General features: G+C 35.5%; 8 protein-coding genes across 9 annotated transcripts; 2 read left to right on the plus strand and 6 right to left on the minus strand.

Annotated features, from left to right (window-relative positions):
• Positions 1-1,271: 1,271 nt before the first annotated feature.
• LOAG_03677 lies at positions 1,272-4,288 on the plus strand (the record flags this gene model as incomplete). 2 transcript variants are annotated; one of them, XM_003139214.2, is made up of 9 exons in its annotated part: positions 1,272-1,370; positions 1,621-1,724; positions 1,971-2,078; positions 2,377-2,589; positions 2,754-2,849; positions 2,951-3,163; positions 3,262-3,405; positions 3,479-3,674; positions 3,960-4,117. In XM_003139214.2, exons 1-9 carry the CDS (start codon positions 1,295-1,297, stop codon positions 4,115-4,117), a joined length of 1,308 nt encoding a protein of 435 aa, XP_003139262.1. In that variant the 5' UTR covers positions 1,272-1,294. The 2 variants fall into 2 exon arrangements, with proteins under 2 accessions (XP_003139262.1, XP_020307272.1); XM_020446392.1 differs by lacking the exon at positions 1,272-1,370 and having other exon boundaries at positions 1,399-1,724; positions 3,960-4,288.
• A 2,044-nt stretch (positions 4,289-6,332) lies between these two features.
• On the minus strand, positions 6,333-7,220 carry LOAG_03678 (hypothetical protein; the record flags this gene model as incomplete). Its single annotated transcript, XM_003139215.1, has 3 exons — positions 6,333-6,504; positions 6,772-6,858; positions 7,090-7,220. 3 exons carry the CDS (start codon positions 7,218-7,220, stop codon positions 6,333-6,335), a joined length of 390 nt encoding a protein of 129 aa, XP_003139263.1.
• Positions 7,221-8,832: 1,612 nt separating this feature from the next.
• On the minus strand, positions 8,833-13,194 carry LOAG_03679 (hypothetical protein; the record flags this gene model as incomplete). Its single annotated transcript, XM_020446393.1, has 11 exons — positions 13,067-13,194; positions 12,595-12,795; positions 11,985-12,221; positions 11,492-11,689; positions 11,114-11,261; positions 10,749-10,844; positions 10,326-10,459; positions 9,821-9,962; positions 9,600-9,693; positions 9,123-9,327; positions 8,833-8,863 (listed from the first exon to the last, which is right to left on the minus strand). The coding sequence occupies exons 2-11, from the start codon at positions 12,765-12,767 to the stop codon at positions 8,833-8,835; spliced, it is 1,458 nt and encodes a 485-aa protein (XP_020303258.1). The 5' UTR covers positions 12,768-12,795; positions 13,067-13,194.
• Positions 13,195-13,557: 363 nt separating this feature from the next.
• LOAG_03680 (galactosyltransferase) lies at positions 13,558-15,737 on the minus strand (the record flags this gene model as incomplete). Its single annotated transcript, XM_020446394.1, has 7 exons — positions 15,478-15,737; positions 15,158-15,259; positions 14,861-15,066; positions 14,410-14,577; positions 14,237-14,313; positions 13,898-14,042; positions 13,558-13,692 (listed from the first exon to the last, which is right to left on the minus strand). Exons 2-7 carry the CDS (start codon positions 15,225-15,227, stop codon positions 13,558-13,560), a joined length of 801 nt encoding a protein of 266 aa, XP_020303259.1. The 5' UTR covers positions 15,228-15,259; positions 15,478-15,737.
• A 697-nt stretch (positions 15,738-16,434) lies between these two features.
• On the minus strand, positions 16,435-19,131 carry LOAG_03681 (ubiquitin conjugating enzyme 6). The gene is made up of 6 exons (XM_003139218.2): positions 18,219-19,131; positions 18,007-18,100; positions 17,649-17,806; positions 17,419-17,544; positions 17,206-17,327; positions 16,435-17,016 (listed from the first exon to the last, which is right to left on the minus strand). The coding sequence occupies exons 1-6, from the start codon at positions 18,279-18,281 to the stop codon at positions 16,899-16,901; spliced, it is 681 nt and encodes a 226-aa protein (XP_003139266.1). The 5' UTR covers positions 18,282-19,131; the 3' UTR covers positions 16,435-16,898.
• Positions 19,132-20,134: 1,003 nt separating this feature from the next.
• On the minus strand, positions 20,135-22,302 carry LOAG_03682 (ubiquitin-conjugating enzyme family protein). The gene is made up of 5 exons (XM_020446395.1): positions 21,963-22,302; positions 21,580-21,664; positions 21,333-21,469; positions 20,624-20,901; positions 20,135-20,530 (listed from the first exon to the last, which is right to left on the minus strand). Exons 1-4 carry the CDS (start codon positions 22,177-22,179, stop codon positions 20,741-20,743), a joined length of 600 nt encoding a protein of 199 aa, XP_020303260.1. The 5' UTR covers positions 22,180-22,302; the 3' UTR covers positions 20,135-20,530; positions 20,624-20,740.
• Positions 22,303-22,682: 380 nt separating this feature from the next.
• LOAG_03683 (adaptin ear-binding coat-associated protein 1) lies at positions 22,683-24,634 on the minus strand. Its single transcript, XM_003139220.2, has 4 exons — positions 24,510-24,634; positions 23,935-24,158; positions 23,595-23,761; positions 22,683-23,317 (listed from the first exon to the last, which is right to left on the minus strand). The coding sequence occupies exons 1-4, from the start codon at positions 24,596-24,598 to the stop codon at positions 23,159-23,161; spliced, it is 639 nt and encodes a 212-aa protein (XP_003139268.1). The 5' UTR covers positions 24,599-24,634; the 3' UTR covers positions 22,683-23,158.
• Positions 24,635-25,237: 603 nt separating this feature from the next.
• LOAG_03684 (hypothetical protein) lies at positions 25,238-26,976 on the plus strand. Its single transcript, XM_003139221.2, has 4 exons — positions 25,238-25,732; positions 25,999-26,106; positions 26,234-26,413; positions 26,612-26,976. The coding sequence occupies exons 1-4, from the start codon at positions 25,496-25,498 to the stop codon at positions 26,759-26,761; spliced, it is 675 nt and encodes a 224-aa protein (XP_003139269.1). The 5' UTR covers positions 25,238-25,495; the 3' UTR covers positions 26,762-26,976.
• Positions 26,977-27,375: the final 399 nt, after the last annotated feature.

The raw sequence follows: 27,375 nt of genomic DNA on the forward strand, positions 1-27,375 counted from the left end.
AAAGAGTTCCAGAAAATCAGAGAGATTTAAATTATTGTACGAAATGTTGGAAAATAAGGAAATATGCTTGGAAATTTAATGATTGCTGTTTGTGCGGGGGAGGACAGAGAGACCTTGGGCGTTAGGTATGGGAGAATATGGAGGGAGCGGTTCACCATAAAACATTTATCGAGCTATAGGAGAAGATGGAGAAGCAAGCACCTCTCCAGCAACCATTTTATCTCTTCCTCAGTTGGTACCCACCACATCCATTTCATCAAATCGATTTTCAGTTCATGTTTCCTTTGGGATGGAAGACTTTTCAAGGCCTGTGTAAATTCATGATTCATATCGGACCATGAAGTGGAGAGAAGAATGTCCGTCTCTTTCCCTTTGCACTCATTCCCTTTCTCATTTATTCACAAACACTGACCGAGAGAAGGGATACACATCTATTCAGTTAAGGCCTTCCATCATGTAAGGCTTGTTAGGCTGAGTTTTTCTTATTGCATTTTCAAGCTGCATTTCCCAATTCCATCAACTTTGCATTCCCACTCACTTTCCATTACACTCAATAGCACCTATGCATATAAAGTGCAAGCTAACGCATACGCACTGCACGCTGCACATTGCAAACAATATTTGCAGATAAAATGAAGAAAGCTCTTCAAGGATTCAACACCATGTGTATTTTGTCCGAGGAAAATATGAGGGTAAGGATAGCAAGAGTATAAATATCATTGCATTGACCATCTCAATATATCGTCGGGTACGCTGTACCTTCGACACTGTCATCAGCATCATTGTCGCAGTAATTACCTAGCACTGTTCGACAGCATGCTACATGCTACTAATATCACTTACGTGGGAGCACTTCTGAATTTTTATTAAATTGGTCAATTTAGATCACTGCACATTTTCTTCCCGAGTTCCATGATACCATGTCTTTGTATGTGTAGCGCGATGGGCAAGTCGTGTTTGACGTGATGAGTACGTTATGCCTGACGTGACGGGATATTATACCCGACGTGACAGATAGTGCGACCATTGTAAATAAATGCCACTCATTGTTCATCTTCGACCACTTAGTAACTATGGGATACATGGTATGTCCACATTTTCTACACTCTTATGCCGGTCTAGAGACGGTTGGTATTTCACTTCGCGGGCAGAAGGGTAAGGGATATTTGGAATGGTCGTGCGCTTTTAAGAGGTCGAATGTTTGGTATAGGTATCATTGTCGCATCAAATCAAGGACCACAGTAGTTCGTGTCTGTCTTTGATTATGGATCATTTTCAGACATAATTATACGAGATGCCAGATTATCTTGGTGATGATATGCGCAAGAGGAGGAAAGAAGTTGTGGTAGACGACGACAAACCCTTCCAATGTTGTTTTTCATGCATTTATTAAATGTAGTAGTATTGATAAGCTGGATAAGCTGAATTTTGTCATCCAAATATATCTTCCTTAAAATATAGCATTCCCTGGTGAGATGGGACTTATAAAAATTCTCCCAGGGCCCAAAATGGTAGCAGTTTGATGGCACACAAGTTCTTGCCTTTCTTAATTCAAAACAAGGAGAGGAAAAAAGCTTTAGAGGAGAATGTGGTGATGAGATTAATATCGCTGTTGTTCAGCCCTGGATGAGAACGATATTGTGGTATTGAAACGCTATGGACAAGGTGCTTATACGGAACAGTTGAAACAGCTCGAGTCCGATATCGAAGAATGCGTTAAAAAAGTGAAGTGCTTAACATTTCTTGTAGAAATAGTTTCTCGCTTTACTTTTTATTTTCTTGCTGGTATCCTTAATTCTCTCTTCTTTCTTGTTATTTCTATGAGTTACTGAGAGACAAACTCAATTTGTGGATGAAAATTGGAACGTTGAGCAGTTTAAACTTTTCTGTATACTTTCAAATGTCACTCGACAAGTTTTATTTCATTTTTTCCTCAATATAGTTGGATGAATTTCCATTTTTCAATACAGGTGAATGAGTTATCTGGTGTGAAAGAAAGTGATACAGGACTTGCACCACCAGCCTTATGGGACATAGCTGCCGATAAGCAAGCAATGCAGAGTGAGCAACCTCTCCAGGTGTGTTTTATTATTTTGGTTGCAGTTTCTTACAATATTTCATCCATCCACTTTCCAGTTGGAATCAAGTAATAGTAGTTCATAATTATTAGATTAAAATAACATTAAATTGCTTATCATCGGAATGAGTTACAAATTCCATCAAAAATTGTCAAATATTAAACAGAGGTAATTTTTTAATGAATTACTAGCAAGTGATCGTATGGGAGTCGAGCTTATATTAAAAATATGTCCTTAAAGAGTCGAAGTTATATTAAAAATATGTCCCTAAAGAATTCTACAAGGAATGGTTTTGCAGGTTGCACGATGTACGAAAATAATAACATCAGCGGGACATGAGCCGCGCTATTTGATAAATGTCAAACAGTTTGCCAAGTTTGTGGTAGATCTTGCAGACACCGTTGCACCAACTGATATTGAAGAAGGCATGCGTGTTGGTGTGGACCGCAACAAATATCAGATTCATCTTCCTTTACCAGCGAAGATTGATCCTTCGGTTACGATGATGCAGGTAGGCGTTTTTGAAATCCCTTACTTGAAGCTTTCATCATAAATCGACATCGAACACCATCTTCCATCTTACTGTTATCGGTTTTATTCTCATCTTTTTAAAATAAGTAGTAGTTGGATTCTTAAATCATGCCTCTTACAAATCACCATTTGAACTACTTGCAGGTTGAGGAGAAGCCAGACGTTACTTACGCCGATGTAGGCGGCTGCAAAGAGCAGATAGAAAAACTGAGAGAAGTGGTCGAAACCCCTTTGCTCCATGTAGGTTTTTTTGTACTGGTCTTGAATTTTCGTGATGCAAAATACTGTTTCAGTTAAATTACTTGTTAAATAATCTCTTTGCTAATTATGTCATATTTTAGCCAGAACGTTTTGTCAATTTGGGTATCGAACCACCGAAAGGCGTTTTATTGTACGGACCTCCTGGTACCGGGAAAACTTTGTGTGCCCGTGCTGTTGCAAACCGTACAGATGCTTGTTTTATTAGAGTTATTGGTTCTGAACTGGTGCAGAAGTATGTAGGTGAGGGTGCCCGCATGGTGCGAGAACTGTTCGAAATGGCCCGTAGTAAAAAAGTTAGTATGGTCTTTGTTTTTCTAGACTTTTAAATAATTTGACTCGTTCCAGTTGTCAACTTTGTTTACAATTCCGAATTTTTTTAAATTCTTTGTAGGCTTGTCTGATATTCTTCGATGAAATAGATGCCGTGGGTGGTGCAAGATTTGACGATGGAATGGGTGGCGATAATGAAGTGCAACGTACCATGCTTGAACTGATTAATCAGCTGGATGGATTTGATCCACGCGGAAACATTAAAGTGTGCATCTATCTTTTAATATCGATGTTATTTTATGCACATTTATTCTCTCGTAATTAAAAAAGCTGTATAGGTACTTATGGCAACCAATCGACCTGATACGCTTGATCCAGCATTGGTTCGGCCCGGCCGTTTAGATCGCAAAATAGAATTCGCTTTACCAGATCTAGCAGGTCGTACTCACATCCTCAAAATCCATGCGAAACAGATGAGTGTCGAAAGAGATATTCGATATGATTTATTAGCACGTCTTTGCCCTAATAGTACTGGTGAGTTTTTTTCTTTTTTTTTCACCTGAAAGCACTTTCGTATGTCACCTGGCCGTACAAGGAGATTTGGAACATGACAGCCTATAAACTGGTTTGCTTTTTCCATTGATTCATTCAAAGTTATAATCAGGTTTTAGTCATGTTATTCGGTGAAAGTAGACTATGAATGGTCCTGATAAAGACAAACATGAAGAATATATTTTCCCATGTTTAATTTTTATGGAATACATCCCTTCCTATAACTGCATAACAGTCTAAAATCGTTGTCAAAAATACTTTCTGCAGGTGCTGAAATTAGGAGTGTTTGCACAGAAGCCGGTATGTTTGCAATACGTGCGCGAAGAAAGCTTGCTACGGAGAAAGATTTCTTGGAAGCCGTCAATAAAGTGATAAAAGGTTATGCCAAATTTAGTGCTACACCACGTTATTTGACTCATAACTAAGATCTGTCTGGAAATTCTCTAGACTGTGATGACTTTTGATTAAAACTTCGCAATTTAAAATATTTATGTACATAATCCGTTTGGCTTGAATGAATTTGGACAATAACTTTTCAAATGAAAACAATCAAGAATTTTGAAGGATGTTCGTGAAAGTGGATAACACGTTAGAACAATTGCTAAATAAATTGAAATATATCTAACTATGCAAGATATACTGATACCATCATGAATGCTTCCTCGCAGTTCCATATATTTTCACAAGGAAATCAACTGCAAATTAGTTTCAATGCCGGATTGTAAGCTCAGCGAAGTTTTGGAATTTTACGCCCAACTTTCAATTCTTCCATTAAAATTAACTAAACTAAGGAGATGGCAGGACAAAGAAGAGAGTTTTTACTGCGAGATCTAGTATCAAACAAAGAACTTCCACAACTAACATTTTTTCTCAGTCTGGTAAAAAGAAGGATAGCGATGATACAAGTGCACATATAGACTGTTATTATAGCAGTTATATTATAGTAGTTTTTTACCGATGAAATGTTTGTGCTTTCATTTACTAAACCCGTTAGGATATTTGTTAACAAGAGGAAAGCAGTCCTTGTTGATTGACTGAATCCACTAGAAATGGTTCCATACTTCCAGTGGATTTTCATCTGTAATAGCATTGAAATCATGGAAGACGACGGAATTATCCACGATTTTTTGTGGTATCAGTTTAACTTGTGTCACTGTTTGCTAGTGCACAAACATTTATATTGGCATTATTCGGGAATCCTGTCGTGAAGAAACTTACAAAATTCGGTGGAATTATGTGCATCGGATTAAGTTTTAAAATTTATCTTCACCCAGCGCAATTTTTACTTGAGAATGCACTTCTGGTCTATAATTTCTCTCCATGCTTACCTTTTTGTTCCTATCTAAAAATTAGGGAAAGGCCAGAATGTTGGTCACCTGCAGTGGTTCAGGAAACTACTGCTCCTTTTGGAACTAGTCAAAATTAACAGGTAGTAAACTTACTGTTGCGGGACTGGAACATTTGTAAAGTCCAGCCTTGAAGCAATTGAATAAATAAGTAACCGCACAAATGAATGTTATGAAAGATACCTGGGATATCGCATGCAATAGTAGTACTGCGGTTTTTGCAAATCCTCGTTCAATCACTTCTTCGTCTGTTCATTACAAATAGAATTACATTTCTTCTTCCCTCTCTATGAAAACTTTGATGTTATAGCTTTTGTCCTGGATCGAATGCTATCTTAAATCAAAAGTAGCCGTATAGAAATAAGTCTTTAGGAGTACTTAATCCAAATTTACTGCTGCAAATTATTTCATATATGCGTAAAGAAGTACTTGTAAATTTTGTTTCGTTAAAAAATATTGTTACGTAAAAACAATGATTATTCCCAACAGTGAATGGTATCGTCGACCCAAAAAGTCCACTAATAACTGGAATTCTGTAAATTTATTTTTGCTTCTTGCTTCTCCGTATTCTGCTTCAGGAAATTATACTGCGGTATGGACTATGACAGAAGTATTACAGAGTAACACTAATAACTCCATGAACTGAAAGGGAGATACTATCTCTGGTATTCCTTTTCGTTAAATAAGTTAAACAAACCAGCAACAATCCGAGAGTAATGAAGAAATTCCATTACATGCCATACTCATTGATCTGATACTGCTAGTTCTTAAAATGAAGCAGGAACGTTCGCCCTATCCTAATATAACTAGCACAACGGCTTATGACGGCTTCAGAGAGCAGTATCTGTAATAAATTGCTTGGAGAATATCCAACCCATACTTCCCTCACTGATATATGCTTAGTGACCATGCGTTCCATTCCTGATTTGATCTTCTGCATGCATGATGTCGATGACCTATCTTTTCATTAAATTAGATATTTTTTACGATCGCTGTTCAATCATGCAATGAATCCCACTTACAGTAGCAATACAAACTCATGTCATCCGATCATATTTAATTGATTTATTAAAAAGTTTTCTGCGGTGCCATTGTCTGATTTTGTCCAACTTGAAAAAAATATTTTTTTATGGCTCGCTTGAAGCTACAGGTATATATATTTTCTCAACTTAATACCAACTGCTACGTAGTATTGAGGTTATTGAATTAAGCACCCACATATCACTATCACTGCGTTAGACATCAAAAATCATTAAGAAATATTAAAAAGAGAACCACTGCTTTCGGACATTTTTTACTCTTCCAGGATAATGTCAGAACACATCAACCATAGCAAAACAATAAATGTAGCTGTGCCGAGAACCATGACACTTCGGTCAAAAATTACTGTCTTCGTAAACCGACATGGAAATACATCAAAATCTACGGATAGTATAGCATCAGCTGTAGCAAGAAAGCCATATAACCTGCAATAGTATTGGGATAAGAGCATATTCCTTTTAGGAACATTCCACACAAACTTCTATTCAAGCTGCAGGTTAGAAATGCATGTCAAATCAATAGTTTAAATTTAATTTGTGATTATGTTACAACTCATATAAGTGACGGATTTAGTGGATGAGCAATAGTCATCATTGATCTGATGGAACAATTCGTAGTACGTTCGTTTGTTGAAACAGTGATCGCACATTAGAATAACAACAAAGATCAAAAGTATTATAGTTTGTGCCAACAGTAATGGCGGTGCATAATCCGAAAATAAAACCAGAGTCAGCATCACTGGTACCACGATAAGTAACAGATCGAACGCAAAAGTTAACCTGAAACTACATTATGAAATGATGTGGATTTCTAAAACAGATATCGAAGCTCAAAACAAGGGAATTAACTGCAGAGTTCCAATGCAGTGATTCGCTGATAAATAACAAATATTAGAAATATTTTGGCTCAAAACTGTTATTAAAACACTTCTAAAATTCTTTTTTCTTTAATTGATTAGGAAACTTTTAACTTTGAAAGTAAATCAAAAGCTGGAGAGCAGTAGTACTAACCAAATGCCAATATGAAGGACACAGGAAGAAATATGAAATATCCCTGGTGGTACTATACTTCGCAGTATTATCGACACTAGTCCCAGTGTCTGAAAGAACAAAACCTCTGCTTGAGTGGTACCATTTCGCATTTCTAATCGCGATTTTAAGCGACCAGTATAGAAAATGCCTTCAAGAATAATGACAGACTGAAGTAATTACAACATTGAGACAAATCTACTCACTAAAATTTGCATAAACGGGCAAAATCAACTGTGTAATCTTTTTGTGTCTGTGTCTATGTTTCTATGTTTTTCTTAAAATCACCATCGAATGAACACCTGACCTGTATCATAATTTCCTCTGTCATATCAAAATGTCATAGCAACTCGCCTTCTCATCTCATGCCAGTCACGCTGTATTAACGTGATCTTCGCCTTCCTGGTTTTTCAAAAATATAGTGAAATTTATATATGCTTAGTGTTATTCCCAGGATTACAAATCGCTTCGTCGTACTGAGGAGGAGTGCTGTCGCTCGATTAGGAATGCTAATTTAAAACGGGAAATTACTCTTGGAGAAGACTCTAGAGCAAAAGTACTCGGCATCATTTTATTCCTAATAAATGTTAGCGTATTACAGAAGCGAAGTATTTCTATTCAAGTGATTATCCTTAATTTCAGCAGCTGCTTAATTGCTTGAAAATTTCCACCGAAACAGAAGGCAGAGAACGGGAGAAATGAATAAGCAAAGTGAAGTGGAAGAACCTAGTGTTTGAGAAAAGCTCAATGCAACAAAATTATGGAAAAAGTGACTTTGGAACGGCAATATTTTTATATCATAGGAACATGAATATGCAAAGGGGCGAAACTGTTAAAACAGTATTCAACTGTTGAGCAGCATCTTGATATCACTCATGTTCTATAGCTCGTTCCAATTAATTTTTGAAAATACTTCACTAATACTTGATAACACAGCATATAAAATATTAAATAAGACGGAATAAGTGTTCATGTGACATTAAATTCTCGTTTTTATGTTTATAATAATTGGTTCTTCGATAAAATGACACATTTACAATGTTTGGGTGTTTGTTAAAATGATCTGAATACAGTACGGCACTTGCACAATATGTAAATACTTAAAATGTATGATAAACAAGCATGTACTCCACTTGAAATAATTCTTGGATATGATATCGGAAATAAGATATGAGCACGATGTTACCAACAAATATAATGACAAATGTGATACATTGCGAAGTCAGTTTTTTTCAATATCGCAGCCCTGTATCAGTATCTTATTGGGTAGTTCCTTTTAATACAAACAAATTAATCTAGAAATATATCTTGAGTTATGTGAATAATACGGTGCAGCAGCATAGGAAACAGGGATTTATTTCGAAATACTTGTGAAAAAAACAAAAAGCTTATGAAGGCACCATTTATATGCGAAATCTCTTAAAAATGGTTTACAAATACTTATAATTCGAAACTAACCATAACTTAGCACGCAAAGCATGTACTTTCTATCAAAAAACTACATGAGATCTATTTCCAGAGTCAACGAATGATCTAAAGCCATCATCAGTACTAACTTAGAATTATTTCTAATCTGTTATTTCCAACTAAATTCAAAAAGAAATAATACGTAATCGTTAAACCATTGGAAACTTATAGTTCCTTAGAGCAAAGATAAAATCAACCCAACTAAAATATCAGTCAACACTTAGTAGTTGACACCGATTTCATTGAATCCCGGTGAAGTCATGCATATTTTCCGCCAGGATCGCCTACCCTAAAAAAAGAACTACGTCAACAGAGAAACAATGTGGAGGATAAAAAGCAAGATATGGAAATAGACATATGATGTAAATATTGAATGTGATAGCATATCAAACATTTTTTTCCTGGAAAAAACGCATAGAAAAGATAATGATGAAAAGATAATGTAAGCAAAAATGTTGATATTCCCACCGTAGTGGAATAAAATAAGTTACAGAATATGGATAATTTAGAAGATTGTTGATTTTAAAATTCAAGAGATTTGCTTTAACCTTGCATAGATATGGATGAGTGCACATGAAATAAACATATATACAGTGATGATAGTCGTCGAATGATAGACGTTTGCTACAGAGCTTGTCGTTATGGTTATATTAATGAAGCCCGTGAGTATGTTCGCTAACAAAAAAAATGGCACGCCATATCGGTTTACTGAATCAAGCATACATGGCTTTAAACGTTCGAAAGGACTTTCATCTGTAAGACACGAAGCTGAAGAACTTAGTTGTAGACTGACAGATAATCCAAATTATTTCGAAAAATGTATGACAATAGTGCAGCTATTAAATACTGTGGTTTCCAGCAGTCTAAATAAAGTCATTTTCTTTTGACCAAATTTACAGTTTTCTCAATTAGAAATGATTCTATGAGATTGCTGTCCCTCTAAAAAAAAAGAAAAAAAAAACTAATGATATCATAAACCAAAAATAACCATTCACAGAAAATCTGTCATAGTCCATACAACTAACCAATAGAGAATTGCGGCATCTGTGCTGCCCATCCGAAAATTGAAGCCAATTGTATCAACAATAAACTAGCCATGTAAACAGTATGGAAGACCAGCTGAATATGACATATCAGATTAGAACAACATAGACATACACACATGGTAACAGACATTTTTATGATAATGAAGTTAAAAAAGAAAGATTCCCATAAAATAAATTCGAACGAATGTGGTACAGCTCACCATTTCTAAGATATAAGATAAGTTGGCAATTCTCCGTGAAGGTGGTCCCACAAGCATCTCAGCCAATTTCTGAACAAAGAAAAGAAGCGCAGCGATCATAAATAACTGGAAGGTTCTGTAGAACCAGGATTTGAGCCTTATTCTGTAATTTTGGTAAACAAATCATAACTATCTGATATGTTCCCACTCAGAATGAAATCGCTATATTAATTAGCGTAGACTATGTGTGTCCGTTCTCCTCATAATGGCGTCTTTGGTCTTCGATGACCATTACTTGATAATAACTCTTCATGATGAGTGAGTAAACCCTTCATCTATCTAATAGTTACACTTCCTTAGATGCTTTTTCTGTTGAATACTCTCCCACACATCCTACAGCAGCTGGAAAACAGATTGAAACGTACATGAGTCTGCATCTAGAACTATGTCATTATCATAAAAACGTAGCTTGAATACTGACGAAATGAAAAAAAAAATTAAAAATTATACTGAAACAATGACTAACCCCGTGGAATACATGAAACTAGCAATAGTGGATGCAAAATAATACATTGACAAATATCCAAATAAAGAAAAAATGCCTTCACGATTCATTGCAATAAAGGTATCTCGACTGACGTTCTCCGAAAGTAGCCAATTCTGAACTAATTAGTAGAGCAACAAATTTATTCCAAAAAAAAAGAAATACTTCCAAAAAAACGACGACCGAATAATTTCACAATGATCTGGAAAAAATGAGCAATCAACCAAATGTAACACAAATACCTTTTACTCATGAAAAAACGAACAAAAGAAAAGCTTCCCTGAGACCCTAAACTTCAATTTTCTTCGCAATACGATGTTGCTGAAAGCAGCCTTCATCCATTCCTGATATTAGCAAGTAAGCTTTTCAAAAGGAAAAGCTCTATCAAAAAAATGAAATTAAAACCTGGAAATTTCTTTTACTCAACAAATACTGATAGACGGAAATTATGATAAAGCCGAAAAGCAAATGAAAACGACGACCGAATAGTTTCACAATGATCTGGAAAAAATGAGCAATCATCAAAGGTAACACAAATACCCTTTATTTAAGAAAAAATGAACAGAAGCAAAGCTTCTAAACTTCAATTTTCTCCCGCAATACGATGTTCTTGAAAGCATCTTTTATTCATTCCTGATATTAGCAAGTAAGCTACTTTAACTTCAACAAAAACCCATCACACAATTTATATTATCTGCTACTGTCGTTTACTAATATCTGGAAACGTTTATTTTTTCGCACTTGAATGATTCAAATTTTGAAACACAAACCCGAAGAAAACCGAGTGTTATAAAAAAATTCCAGTGCACTCCATATTCAACAACTTGTGTTGGATAGTTTAACACGCGTATAATACATGTTCTTCCGAAACCTAAGCAAAGCAACATAATGATTGGCAAGTGTTTCCGGAAAAAATGTCTGCAATAAAATTTTTTAATGGATTTCTGTCCTAAATGTATTCAAAATATCTGATAGTTATTCGTAATAAGAAATATTAGATTTCGCCATTTATATTTTGGAAATCAACATACTCAATATGAATATTAGATTATTTTGCCATTTATATTTTTATATTTCAATCATTTACGACTTAAAGTACCTCCTTCTTTCGGTTTTTTTTTATTCGATTTCAAAAATAAAAGGGCAACCTTCTCTGTAACGCTGGAAATTTGCCCCTGCTTGGGAAAGTCTTGAAAACATCAACAACGGCGAAACAGTAAACGGATGTTGCAGTACCAAGATCCATAAGACTTCGGCCATAAGTGTATGTTTTGGCAAAACGACGTGGAAAGACATTAAAATCAACGGACAAAATTGCAACAGCAGTTGCGATGAGGCCCACAGATCTTAAATAACAATATACGGATGACAGTTCAGAAATATCTTCGTGAAAATTGCTGTCATCTGGCAAATACAAACTTATATATCCGCTTTCTGTCATCTAAATGCTATATGAGTAATTCTTCATATTTCCGGTACTGCCCGTCTCCACAATTTCATACCACTTTGTTCAATTAAACAAATCAGTTAGAAAAATAGAACGAGGGAAGATTTAAATAACATTTCTGTCATTACAATGTCAAAATTTTATTGGAACGTTTTTCGAAATACTACTTATATATATAAACAGGCAAAAGTAACCTCATGTAAGTGATGAATTCGGTGGGTGAATGTTGTTCATCAACCATCTGACCGAAAACCTGACGTAATGTAGGTTTTTCGCGTGCGATAAAGCAATATTCACAAAGAGAAAAAGTTATTAAAGAAAGCAAAGCAGTTAATTGTAGCAGAAGTATCACAGACAGATGATCTGCGAACAGTGTTAGCGAAAAAATAATTGGCAATACTATGAACAAGAAATCAAGTGCGAATTTCAACCTGAAATTCGCTTCTTTAATGGCAAACATTATTAAATATAAAACCGATAGATATTATTAACATAGCTATTCATACCCTCCACATGACTTGTTTTAAAATGAAGTACGTTTATTCACAAGTTATGCACAGATTATCTTTCAATAAATGGCACATTATTGCTTCGCAGAAATCAACTGTTGTAAAACCAAGTCAGAAGTAAAACTGGAACATGTAAAATTATAACTTTTTACACCCTATCGCTCACATTTCGGTTTCCGTGTACTGACTTCGAATTATTCCGCACATGCACCAAAATTTGCTTTGGCAGAGTTTGCCACCATGCAAACATTACATCTTGAAGGGTGAAATTTTAAAGTCAAATTTTTAAATTTACCAGAAACCACTCGATAAAGCGAAACGAAAGCCAACAAATATCCATGGTACAGCGATATTTCGAAGTAGTATTGAAAATGAGCCAATTAACTGCCAAAGAACAAGTTCCATTTGGCTGGTACCATTATAAATAGAATTAGGGTCTTCTATTTGAGCATTCTGCATTAGATGCATTTAATGAACTCTCCCAAACAATACTCTCCTACAAACGAGGAACCTCAAAACTCTTTGGAGTTTGAAACCATCAAATAATATAAACTTGAAAAAACCGAAAAAATCGAATCCCCCATACTATAGTCGCTAATAACTTATCTATAGGTACATAATGCAACATTTGCTAAGATTGTCTGGACAGTGGGACAAAGTTCAGAAGATTGCATCACTGATAATCGACTTAAATCCATCATAACTCTCCTTTATTCTTTCCTCTATCCCAAATATTTCAAGAATAAAATCAGAAAAAGTAAACTGACACCTAAATTCTACTTTGTTCCATTCTCCCATCTTAATCCTCACGCCAAAACCCAAATCGCAATCCGTGAAACTGAAAAAAGGAATGAAAGTGAGTCCAATCTTTGGAAGTAAATAAGCATAGATTTTTCCAACAAAAATCTACCCACAAAAAAACATGATTTACTAAATAATTTATTTTTAAAAACTACAATTTTAATTTTTATTTAACAAAGAAGAAATAATATGGAGAGAGCAAAGGATATTTGGAAAACAATTAAAATGAAGAACAAAGCACTTCAAGTCAAAAAGAAAACTCTGAAATATTTGTTTAAGACCTAGAGGGTATGAACAGCAACAAAATTGCGCAAAATATGAGATCTCTTTTGATTGAATAACACGACTCCTACAGCTGTAAATTATCTTTTATACATAACACATTGACCAGAAGTTATCTTTTATCATAATCTTCTCAAAGATATGGTAAAGTTAAAGTTAAAATTATAATGGCAAATTATGGTATGTTAGAGCCATTATGTCGAGTGCAACACATACTGGGTGGGACTGACCAATCATAAACGTAAGATGGTCGAATGCGATATTCCTTTTCACAAAGCCTACCAGTACTTACAACTGAAGCATATAACTTCTGAAAATGAATAAAAACAATTGAATCAATTTCAAGTTCAAAAATAATAAATAATTCACACTTCCTCTCCTAAGTAAAACAACTGTTGCATTTCATCGTGAAATTTTTGGACAATAGGCTCAAAATATTTTAATTCTGTTGTCAAATTAAGAATAAATTTTGAGAAAATTCGGAAATTTTTTGATCAGTAAATCAAAATATTAACCTTTAATGATTCCGGCGTCTGTTTATGTGTAATAATATACTGATTGTTACATCCTCTGGAACGGAATTCGGTGTCAAAACGAGGATCATGAACATAGCGAACGGAAAGACCTGCCAACCAAGCACCTATTGACACATCTTCACTCCTGAATAATGATATTACAGATAATTATTCTTCATATTTATTTCCCAGTATATTTATTATACTTTAGCAAACACTTATTTCTAATTGAGAGGTGCTGTGGCTTTACTGAATTTTGATAGAAATTTTTACTTCCAAACAGATATCAGCGAGTAAAAAGCTAACTTCAAAAAAGTATTATTTCAAACGAAGATTTACTTGAAAATTTTCAGTAGATCTTTGTTCCGCACGAAGAAGTCGACCAATTTGTAGGATAAGACATAACCTCCTCCAAGCTACAACAAATCTCATAAGCTTTGAAATGCTACCTTCCCGATTCGAGATTTGCAAACGACTACAGCCCGATGATTCAGTTTTAAATAATAAAATACCTGATAAGGAACATAGCGATCACATATAATCCAATCCCTTTCGGCCCATTGTCCTCTTCGTTTTGGTCTTGCTCTCCCATCCAAGAAACCCCAGTATAAATTAGGATCCTCAATATCCTTTAATGCTTTTAAAAATGCTCCCAAACGTACAAACGAATCGGAATCCACCTTCAAGAAGACATAAACTTTGGCCAATTAGATGTTAAAGAAAATCCAAAGAAAAAAAAGACAAATTAAAAATCCCAAATTAAAAACGTGAGTTAAAAATCAAAAAAACCACAAATTAAACATACAAAATCATAAAACCAACTGTTAGTAATATATTTCTTAGTACAAATTGATGTGGTGCTAGCTAAGTTAATCATGAACAACTGAATTATCAACAAACAATCTCGACATCAAACGTTCATGACAAGATTGGCCTGAACTTGGATAACTGAATAAAAGATACCTTCAACAAGAATTCAAATTTGTACATATTATGCATAACTTGCATAGAGAGTAAAGACTTCTTAGTTAAATTCTGGTAAGTATCCGTGAGGTCCTCCAGAAAAATCAGGTCATTAAACGAATTATTTTCTTCTTTCAGACGTTCTTTGAGAAACGAGCTCAGATTTTTTGTTCCAATCGGAAAAGTGTAACGGAAAGTTGCTTTACCTGAATGAATCTTGTTTTTTGTGTTGATTATTGATTTACCATAATATGTTATGACATTAAATAAATTCTACAAGAATCATTTTTAACCCACCTTTTAAAGATAATTTCAGCCAGGTGTTGCGAATTACAGCACGCACCATAGCATCACTTGGAGATGACATGATCACAATCGCTAAATATGTTGAAGGCAAACCTGAAACAACTTCCACATATGAAAATGCAGCATAATTCCAACTGAGATAGATGCAGATAATAAAAACGTTGCTCCCCCTAATGAAAGTTCAAACTAACGTATGGAAAGTTTTTGTTCTCTTTTCTTTCACTGCTAATGAAAAGTAAATACACCTTGTCAAAACATGAGGACAGAAAAAACAAGACAACATTTAATCTCTGAATACCGCAAATGTGTACATTTTCTCCTTGAATCTGGAAATTTCCATAAATCCACCTTGCTTTTTATACAGGCCCGATGAAGCAAGACTGCGCTGTCTGCTGGACGCAAGCTGTTCCTCGCAACTGCACGTTAGTGAAAGCGTGATAGTACAAATGACGCACATCAAACAGCCACAAAAAAGTATTATTATTCGTGAAGGCATGAAAGAACGCCGTGCCATCCTTATTTCCACATGTTACCATTCCGATCAATGTAATTCCAAAACAACGCCCTTAAAACCTGTGATAAGTAACCTGAACCTTCACCGCAAACCATAATCAAACGAACCAATTTTGATAAGACTGAATTACCATGCCTTGTTGCTCTCTATTTCACTACACTAGTGACATATACACCAAAAAAAAATCAAAAACCCTCTTATTGCTTTTGGTACGAAAAGGATTTTTTTCTCGTGACTCACGAAAAACCACACATCTCTACCAATCAATCACGCTCAGGCTTAACCTAGTTTTAAAACTGAATAGATCCCGTTGCATCTGCGGATCAGGTTTCTGTACAGCTGTTCGCTGCGCCTATGCTTACAACATTCGAGAAAACATTATTCCCAACCACCAAGAAAGCAGTACAAACAAATGCTTACAAACGAATAACAGTACTTATTCGGAAGATGCATACCGAGAATACACCGTCGCATCAATGGGCGGCAAATTAATGGAATCGAAAGTCGATTTTTACCTTAATTATTATAAGATCCCAAAATCGCAGAAGATTCACAAGAATGATCTGAGTGGCTAATGCTCGATTATTTTACAGAATCTATGAATACATATGCATTTATGATACAGAAACTTTACAAAAACGAAATAACTTGGTGCGAATTCTTTATTTTAATCACAAATGATGATAACATACAAATGAACAACCAATCAATCAACCAGTCAGTCAACTGATATTATTAACACTATTCATAATGACCGACAATAGCAAAGTAATGGATTCTTTTTAAAGGGATAAGGAACTTGAAGAATGATAAAAACCAAGGCGGAAAAGACAGTTTTGAACAAAAGGATGTCGAAAAAAGTATCAAAAGTCGCTAGAAGTAGGTCTAGACAAAAAAAATGTTGGTACCACATCAGTATCAAAAATGCGCACAGCACTCGTTAGTTCTAAAAAAAAGACTACCAAAAGACTTGTAGGAACCAAATAACTAAACAACAGCGGATCTGATGGAAAATTCTGATACTGTGAAAAAAAAGAAAAAGAAGGCAATAAAATGGAAAAATCTACTTGCTTCTCTTCTCTCTACTTGCCTCCCGCTTTTCACAAATGATAAGATGTGTTGCTTTTGAATATAATCATAAATTTCTACATCTAAATTGATGAGAAATTAAAATATTTACGTATTATAAAACATCAGTTTCCAATGACAAACACGAAATCAGTTCTCCTCTTGAGCAGATAATATGACAAATCTAACTGCAAACGCAATTAACACCACGCCTGCAAGCACCACAAGATTATACGTCAAGGTAGCGTACTCGCCCTCTTCACCAGACCTTAAAAAATTGTTACTTATAGATAATGAATGAATAAATGACAAAAATACGTGGAAATATTTTTGGAAAGTTTTTGATAAAAGTATCTGAAAGCTAGGAAAACGCCTTTAATTTCAACGTCTTTTATCTCCTGAAAATTTTCATGTATACATCATACGTACATTTCTGAGTTATGATCAGGATAAGGACCTTCTCTGTGACGCAGTTTCATCCATTGCGTTTTCTTCCGATAATAGTTTATTTCGTTCCTCGGCCAACTCTTCTCGTATTTGCTCAGCCAAATCACTAAACAATTCGCAAAAGACTCGGTCCTACAAAAACAAGGTTGTATTGACACCTTGAAACAAAAAGCAGTAATTTCAGAGAAATATGTAATGTTAAGTAATGAAAGCAAAAGAAGACCTTCAGGTTGAATTCCCTGGACTTCCTAGCAAGAACACGCTTCTCTGCATCGCTTGATGTTATACTGCCTAGAGTTGGAGCTGTATCATTCATAAAGGAAAGCAAACCCGTTATGATAGTTGAAACCTGAAGTAATGAAATTAATGTTGGATAGAACGATTCCAGCAAAACAAAATGGTATGCTAATAAAATTTCAGAAAAAAAGATTCCAATATTCTTTAAGAATGAACCGTCCAAGCAGGATTCCAAGTATCTGGGTGGAAATCAGAGATCGAAAGACACAGTCTTGTATTTGTTTGGAAACGTCCAGAAGGCGTTAACATAAATATTGACGGCGGCTTGAATGGGAAGTCGGGCGGGAAAATAAGTTTGCCGTGATAGAATCCACCTATAAATATACGACGCAGGTAACGAACACATAAAAAATTCATTACTAAAGTTCAAAAATATATATGTATGATATGTTTCCTGATCGTCAACCAATCTGGAAATTTACCAAAAGATACGATAAACTGAAAAATTTCCTCATGGTTTTCTCACTAAATCCAGAAGATACCAACTGCGTGCAAAGGAAATGCTAAGAATAACCTTCATACGGTGTCTGCGGTGCCCCTTTTATCACATAATGCCATTCCAGAATATTGGAATGAAGGGGAGCTGCCATGACAAAGGGTACCGGGTCCTGAAAACTCAACATGCAATTTCATTAACAGAATACTAAATACAACAGGATTTTATAAAAGATTAAGCATAATGTTTACTCGACTTAAAAATTACATAAATTTGATAAAAGGGTAAACCTTCATCAACTTTGCATAGTCCTTCTTCAGCCTTGAAACTGCAGTAACCGACGGACCACCCATGGCACCAACGCCCTGAATGAAATTCTCTCGTGAGCCCTATAATCTACTCTTCATTTTTTGAACAAAGTTGGTCCCGCCTCTATGTATTCACGGATTTCTCCTTTACTCAGCATAAGCATTAATGCAGGAAACCAAGACTCATACAACAAAGAAAATACAACAGAACACATGGAGAGAGGAGAGAAGAGATGCACAAACGTAGCAATAAACGTTGCAGTGAACAACATATCACAAGATACATCATCCTTGTTTATCCAAGACCTTGTCTCACTCAAACCCACTTTCTGACCTATAATGGAGATAGCGTGTCGCAACCACGTGTCGTTCCACAGCTTTCTGGTATGTGCTTCAATGAGGGAATCCAAATTTTAGATAGCAACTGCAGCCCACCTAACAGAGTGGAAGCAACACGCGCTACACACAATTCATAATACATTATTACTGCAAATGATCTCACCAACAATTACTTACCCTGCCTTTATAAACAATGAATGAATGCCTATAGCATATCTCTTTAATAATTAATATTAGATGACGTGAAAAATTGACGATTCATTTCCTTTTTCTATCAGCATGCAAATTCCGCCTCGCACTGAATGCAAAGCACTAAGCGAGAGATGGGATAACCTGAGAAGTTGACATCAAGCTTGCCTTATTACACACTTTATTAGGAGAGATATAATCTATCCGAAATCTAATATCACATATTTACCAATCCTTCATTCGCCTCTATAAAAATATGAACGATTATATCTCGCTGTACGCTGTACGTATACGAGATTTTATCTTTGCTCTGCCATCTAAAATCCTGAAATAAATACAAGCTTAAGCGTAACTGTAACATGACACCACTATGTTTCGTCATCCACAACAGGATGAGATTCAAATTAAGTCGTACGCTGAAAACGAAGATGGATAATGCTGACAGCATAGGTTGAGACGAGGAAGTAAATTACATTTACTGATATCTTAAAGGCTTAGACCATCACAGTGTATTTTATATTACTTGGAATTCATAATTTATTCAAAACAGCAACAGCAGGATTCAACAAAACAAGAGATATTTAATATTTTCAATTGAAGATTATTTGAAAGACCAACAATGCGATAACAGATGCCCTGAGATTAAAGATATAACTATTGAATGATAAGCCTGAAATATGACTATTTATAAGCGTATGTCACAATAATAACTGAGATAAGCTTTTAAAGCAATGAACAACAAAAACAAGTCACAAACGCTGTCCGCATATCCAGCTTCGCTGCATGTTGTTCAGGAATATGATAATTTATGGTAAAGTGCTGGTTAGCTTGAGATCCGTCAGCAAAAAATAGTGCAAATACACATGACTGAGAGGGTTGTCACCATCTGAAGTTTAGCACTATTGCATAAGCAGCTCTTACGACTGTTAAACTGTTTTTGATCAAAAGACAGATTTAAACAATAAATTGGTTGATCCGAAAAAAAACAAATTGAATGAAAGACAAACAACAAAGCATAAATAAAGTACAAAAGATTCATAACGGTTTGAAAAATTAAAAAGTAATGATAACCGAAAGTTATTCCCAATCGACTATCCTGATAATGTTTAACCTCTCCTAAAACAAAAGAATGCAACATATATCACTGCTTATGCAAATATTATGATCCGGAATGAGATTACAACTTAACAGATGGACCACAGAATTTGCTCAGAGCTACCATAACAAAACACAAATTTGATCAATGTACGCAGAGTGAAGAGGAGAATGAATGACTGATCTTTCCCGTTAGAGAAAAGAACCAAAAATGTTGACAATGAAAGCATGTTTTAATAAAGAACATTCTCTGAAATGTGATAATTCACCTTTTTGTCGGGGAAAAGTAAATGGAAGCAAAGGATGGGTAATCCCCGCCAGTAAATCGTAGAATATTCAAAACAGAGGTAAGCACCAAATAATGTACTAATGAAAGTTCAATTTCAATAAGCACCAAAGTTAGAAGTTCGGTTACAGTTTGAGAAGCGTTTTCTCACAATTTAAATTTATTTTAACAATATTCTTTTGCCCATCTCGATCAGCGATCTCCTACTGAACTAGAATTTCCATGTTAAAAGGTTGTGAAATCTCTCATCCTCAGATTCAGAAAAGCTTGATAATTCACTTTCTTCCTCGTCATCTGTTTCAACGGTAGTACTTGCTTGGTCTTTATCTTCCGAATCCTCTGGACCAAAAGGTTTTTCACCAAATGCTTTCATGAAATTTTTGTTCTGAAAAGAGATATATAAAAAGATGATAGTCTACTTCAAAACAACGCAATCGCATCGAATAAAGCCAAACATCAGTATTTGAAAAAGGCTTACCACGCTAGTCGGTAAGCTAGTTTGTTGAGGGCAGCGGATGAACCGCTGACTTGGCATAAGCTTCGTAATTTCCTACTTACTCATATAAAGTCATGAGAAGTAAATCCAAATTTCTGCTTATGCAGCTAGGGGAAACTGAAAAAAAATAGTTTGAAATCTGGAGAAAAATGAGCAACTGTTCAGAAAAATTTTAAAGAGGTCAAAGCATACTGTCTTATTGTACAACATCGACTGCTTTGCGAAGACACGTTTCTGCTCCGCCGAGCTTCCTATAGCGCCTGCAATGATTTGCTTGAATTCATGGAAATATTTCGTATGCTTCATGAATGCGATTACATTTTGTCAAAAGTAATCCAACAGCTATTCTACTAATAAAAAACAAACATGGATATTACAGCCAAAAGGTTAAGATGAACATGATAAGAGCTAACGGTAAAAATTATCACGCATCGATTAGTGCACGAAAATGAATGCTGAAGATGGGATTTAGGAATAATTTACTGGAGCTTGGTATCCCAAATGCAAATAGAATGTTGCCAAAATATTTTATCCCTTCAGTTAGCGGGACCAACAATTCTTTCGTAAGTCTGATGCTACAGCTACATAAACTTGTCAGAACAAAAATATTTGCTCGAATATGGAAATTTCATACAAAAATGTTATGGTTTTTCAAAATCAAATAAACGAAATGTTAAATGTGATTACGCACCCATACCCATTCCTTTTTCGTCGAACATCATGAAATTGGCGAAGCAATGCAGAAATGCTCCGACAGTCCACGACGGATCCCAATTAGCAGGATGAAATGCCGAAATAGAAACACAAATTCGTTCACCAGGCATGAATCTAAATTCCATCATGCATTCATCACTGAGAGGTTCTACGTTTGAGTAAGAAAACTCGACATCCAAGTGAAATTGGAAAGAATAATAAGGAACAAGCAATGTTTGAATTACCTTCCATTTGGTGTGTACATAAGAATATGCGGAGGAATGTATGGGAAATCCTTGGTGAATTCCAACTCGCCGTAATACAAACCACCTAAAAAAATCTAATACTCTCAGTATAAAAGTTATAATGCGCAGAGCAGACTTTAACAGGACAGTAAGTTAAGCTTTTTTAAGAACTTTGAAAATTGACTTCAAAGTATAAACTTCCGTCAATAGATAATCGTTGACATGAAACATCCCCACACCATATAAAATACAAAGCGGTTCGTGCAAACTGATAGTGCAGCAAACAGATTGAGTGCATATTAGCATCAGCAAATGAATCTTATAAAAACGAAAAAGAGAAGCCGCCATGAACAACAGGTGAAAAGCTGAGCATAAAGACATACCATCAAATGGAGTATCTTTTGCACCGCGAATAACATAGCCCCACAACAACAAGCTTTCATCCAGTGGTTTTGCAACCACACCCGGAACTGGATCTTTCTTCAGCTCCGAATATTCGTTTGATAAGCGGATGTGTGCCTTTTCATTTGATAAACGAATGTGCGTCTTTTCGTTTGACAGGTGGATGTGCGCCATTTCATCCGCAGCACGATATGCCATTTCCACAAAATGAAACTGAAAAGGAAAACCACTAAATTTATTTTTTACATTTCTATACCTTCCAGGATACTTCCACTTTTCTAATTTCAATTTCTTTTTTACTAGGAAAATTCACTCCCTCACCAGTTCATCAGACAGTCCAAAGCTGGGTAACCCCATACGGACATACAGACAACCAAACAATCAGCAACATCTTACTTTCCTCTTTTCTCATTCTTAGCTTACCAGTGACCCTGCTCAGCTGGTCTTTTTAGCCAACATCACATTATCCAACCCATTTGCAATACATTTTGTTGAAAAAACATTTTAATCTACAATAGTACCCTAGTAAGCCCTTGAAAATCCTTCAACTGTACCTATGATGAATTAAAACCTAATGCCAAAAGAAAATTTTGCATAGTTTGTAATAAAAGAAATATGCCCGAAAGATGAATCGTATCAGGAATGTTTGGATGAAAAAAAAAAATAATAGAATGAAAACCGATACTTCAAATGTCAAAAAACAAGATGTATACTTCATTAAAATATTCAGTTTTTTCTTCTTTCGATTACTAATTTATCACATCGACGACGTACATCACCTATTCGTAATGGATCACATCTTTTTCAGAATGCGTTACCAATTAGTAAACATGAAAAAAAAGGTCGTAAGTTCTATGAAAACATCACAGATGGAAAAGCTGCTCGATACAAAATTGCAGTCAACAGTGACAAGACCCAAATACAATATGCATGCGGTGAAACAAGACTGGAACTACAAGAGTCATATTAATGAATGTATGCCGGAAAAAAAAAACAATAATGAATCAAGCAGAGCCAAAACCACTCCACCACAAGACATACCTTACCGGTGAATTCCTAACTCGCAAGTGAAACATATTCATAGCAGAAGTTGTAATTATGTTTAACTATATACAGATTGGTATATGTCCTTCACAAAATCAATGACTATGTGAAAAGAGATCAACCACAAAAATGATTAAGGTACGAATTTCGCTCTCGTGCCTGGAATGTTGCGTGCACGCTGACTGATAGGAGAAGTTGCTGATGGTGGTGGCGGCAACAATGGAAAGCTTCCACAATTGCTGCTTGCATCTGATGATGATACTCTCGCTTGCTGAGGATTTGTTGTTTTTTTCTGGAACATATTTTCGTGTACTTATTATCCGACGAAATATTATTAATAACTGGAAGATCCCCTCTAGAAACTTAATTTACAAGCCAAGTCAATTTGCTACTGCTTACATTTTGAATACTGCAACTCTACAATTTTGTGTGAATGGTAATACGAGTTATGGTGTCAGTGATTTCTATCATGAAAAATCTTTCGAATAATATCAGTGGAGAATAATATGTTGTCCCAGCTATTAAAAAAGATACAATTCGACCATTTATTTTGAGATAAACAGACCTACCCCAAAATTTATAGTTATAGTTTGCCCTTTTTTGAAACCAAGGTCCAACTTTGGTTGATCATTCATTTGTTCTTTACAGAGTTCCGCGCTTTTTTCAATGTATTTGAAATGCTCTTGTAACGCAACATTCAGATCAAATGAATCACTCCGGTCAGCAAACCCCAAACCTGGAAAAATTGTAAAAACACATCAAAAAATTCACGAAATTCATGTATTTTCCCCAGCAGATACTCCCTGAAGTACCCACGCCTCGATGCTTGGTCCTTTCTTTCCCAGTATTCAAATTTGAAATTTGTTCTAACAAATAATTCATGTATAAGCACCCATATAAAGAACAAACCGATAAAAGCTGTTTGACCGTTGTCATTTTTCAATCGAACGACAAAATACCGTGAAGAGTCAAGGACAGGCTCGATGCTGAGACCTGGATATTCATCTATTGGACATTTCGCAAACAACTGCCCAGATACTTTATCTTCCAAACGTAATTCCAACTTATTACCAACAGCTACCAAACGCATACGTCCTGTCCAGTCTGGTTCATCTAGCTTCCAATCTGCGGCCCTGAAACTTGTATTCTGCTCAGGAATGTATATGCGAATCTATATGTGCGTCCATCCATGTGTGTGAATAGCTTGCAATCAAGTCCACCACTACTTGCAAGGATGGTACGTTTGGAAATAATTTTAAGACGGCATATAAATTGGTTATAATTAAATATATTTCCTCCAAAAGTTTCAACCCACATCCATCCAGATTTTATGGAGCACAGAGGAAATATATACGCAGTTGTCGGAAGCAAAACGATTGTCTATCGGAAAGAATCTGAAGTCTGACTAATAGCAACTAGAGCAGTGATAATGGTAATAAACGAGAGAAAGTACAGGGAAAGTACAAATTGAGAGAAAATCTCACTTATGTCCTCGATTACTGGTAAGAGGTGGTATGCGATAAACGAAAACTTCAGATTTCACCAGACAAACACTTTCGTATTCTTCAGCCATTAGCCACAAGTTGCGCAAAGTGATCCAGACAAGGCTGCGAAAAAAAAAGTAATCTCACTCAATTTTTGTAAGCAATAATACAATGTACGAGAACGACGAACAGGAACTGTGGATGAGACCTAGTAACTCATTTTGACTTATTTGAGCAGTGAAGCACTGGATTCGAATTCCCGACTTTCGATGCGGTGCAGTAAAAGCATCTCTCTTTCTTTAGTCTGAATTTCTTCGTCATTTACAGCTTGTATTATTGCTTAGCACTGTTCGTTGTTATTCTCACGCAAGAAAATTAATTTCCCCCAAGAAGGTTCCAATATTGCGACCTGAACATGTGATAAACCGTATGGATCAACTGTTCAACCCCTGTATTATAAATAATAAAAAGTTTAATATCATATTTTGTAACAAAAAGTATAACTAAAGAGTGAGGATGTAACTTGCGATTTAATGCTGCAAAAGTTGCTTAAAAAGAAACGAAACAAGTAAGAGGTAGATGACTAAACAACTGAGGAAAAGAGAGAACTCGATGGCAAACTAAGTCGAGGAGGACGCAAACCGTCGAAGCGAAGCCAAACGCTGCCTCGTCCCAAAACCATTCGACCTTTACACTATGTCACTTCTTCAAATAATGACATGTTGATCATTTGCGGCCGACCGTAGTGAACTACTGCTAGCAATGAAACGAGCAGACCAGCACAATGGACTTATCACGAATTTGGCGCTTGGAGGCGATGTTCAATTTTTCGATTGATATCAGTGATTTTCTTGCATGCCGATATAATGTGTTTGTGACAGGGCCTATAATTCTTACCCTTTCTTAAATTCAAAAAATTTTAATTATCTTTCTGAATCAAATGAATTAATGTCAAAAATGTAATGGATATTTTCTAGAAAAAGCAAATGGAATTGAGACCTGTTGAAGTATCCGATAATTCTCGTCAAAAGCTACGCGATCTTAAAGCACAGCTAAGTTTTCTGCCCCGAGCTGATGGCTCCTGTGCTTTGGAACAAGGTACCACTGTGATATGGTGCGGAATCAATGGTCCTGGTAATGTCTCTTCCTCGAAACGACTCAGTGAACGACTCGTCATTGATATTCTTTATAAGCATGCTCATGGGCTAAAGAATTCTGTTAAGGTTCCCTTATGCCTCTTTAAACTTCACATTGTTATAAAGTGGTTCTGTCCGCATATTCTCTCGAAAGATTGCGTTAGCAATATGTCAGGTGTAGATTTCTTCTCAAGCTGTTAATCTCTGATCCGTTAGTTCTTAATTTCTGTAGTACCGAACTAAATTTTTGCCCAGAATTACTAGCATATTATGAACTGTTGTTTTTTCCAGTTGTTCCAAGACCAATCTTTCAGTTATTTAGTAGGTCAAAATCAGCAGTTCGTTCTTTCTAGATTAATCGATTATTGGGTGCTGCGTTGAAACACAGCGTTGACCATGTTCATTATCCTCGTGTTGTTCTGAATGTCACCCTGCATTTATTACAGGAAGGTGGCTGTGAGGTATTATTCCAGTTTGGTTCAAGAAGTGAATTTTTACTGATTTATAACATCTCCAAAAATATTTCTTTGCGGTGGTTTTATTAGTTTCCTTTTGTATTCTGTTGTGATATGTTGATGCTATTTTAAGGCAGCTGCAGCTCTAAATGCCGCTTGTTTGGCAGCTCTTGACTTAGGCATTATTATGAATGGAATGTTTTGTGGAATTACTGTAGCAACTTCTCAAGGAAATCTCATCTTGGACCCAATCTGTCCACAGTGCTGTTCTGCAGATGCAGTCTACACATTTGCATTTTATTCGAGTGGCAAAGTGAGTTTATGAGAGTTTTAGTTGGCCAATAACAAATCTCTCAGTCATTAGGAATTTATTTCACTTCTTAAGTTTAAAAATGCTTTTTATGAGATTGCGATTGTCCAGTACTCGTTTTATTTTTTTGACATTGTTTATGGTGTGGGTACAACATATTTCGTGTGCGTTAAGCGGAATATGAATAAAATGTAAGTGCAGGAATCGACGAAAACGGTGGCTTGCGATACAGATGGAACATTCGAGTATGGTACATTTGAAGCTGCAAGAACACTGGCTAAGCAAGCATCTGCTGATATTTTCTTATTTTACCGAGAAATTTTGCAAAGAAAACTTAGCGTCGACATTTAGGAGTAGGGTAATACTCTCTTTCAATCATTATCGTTCAGTTCACTTTGTTTGATCTCGGTGTAATTCAATGATTTCTTCTTTGTTCGAAGTTATTGGATAAAGAAGCATAATTAAATTTCTTGTATGGTACATTTCTTATGTAATAAAGATACTAAAGCAACGGTACTAAATAAACTGGAGGAATCGTGGTGTGGTAATTGCATAACAGTTTCCTCACCATCCATACATTTGTCATTTATTGATTAGTAAAAAGTTAATTTCAGATCTTAATAGATTTCCAGTTTAATCTTTCCAAATTTGATTATTCGATGAGGAAGAGCGCCAGAGATATTACATGGAAATTTGTTTCATTCCTGGTCAGTAACTGAATTCGAATTTGATCCCAGTATTGTAATGTTTTCAACTGTCAAATGAGCTTACTTCCAGTACTACTATTCACTACCATGCGTTTGCCTCCCTCCAATCACACACAGTAATTTTGTACATTAAGACTGGTGTCGAAAAACCCGAAAGAATTTATACATTAAATGCTTAGAATATTTCTAATGATTCATCACTGCATTCATTCACCAATTTACATTCTTAAATTATCTCCATATAGTTCTTGTTATCTT

This window comes from Loa loa (assembly GCF_000183805.2).
Source record: "Loa loa unplaced genomic scaffold supercont3.9, whole genome shotgun sequence".
Taxonomy (NCBI): domain Eukaryota; kingdom Metazoa; phylum Nematoda; class Chromadorea; order Rhabditida; family Onchocercidae; genus Loa; species Loa loa.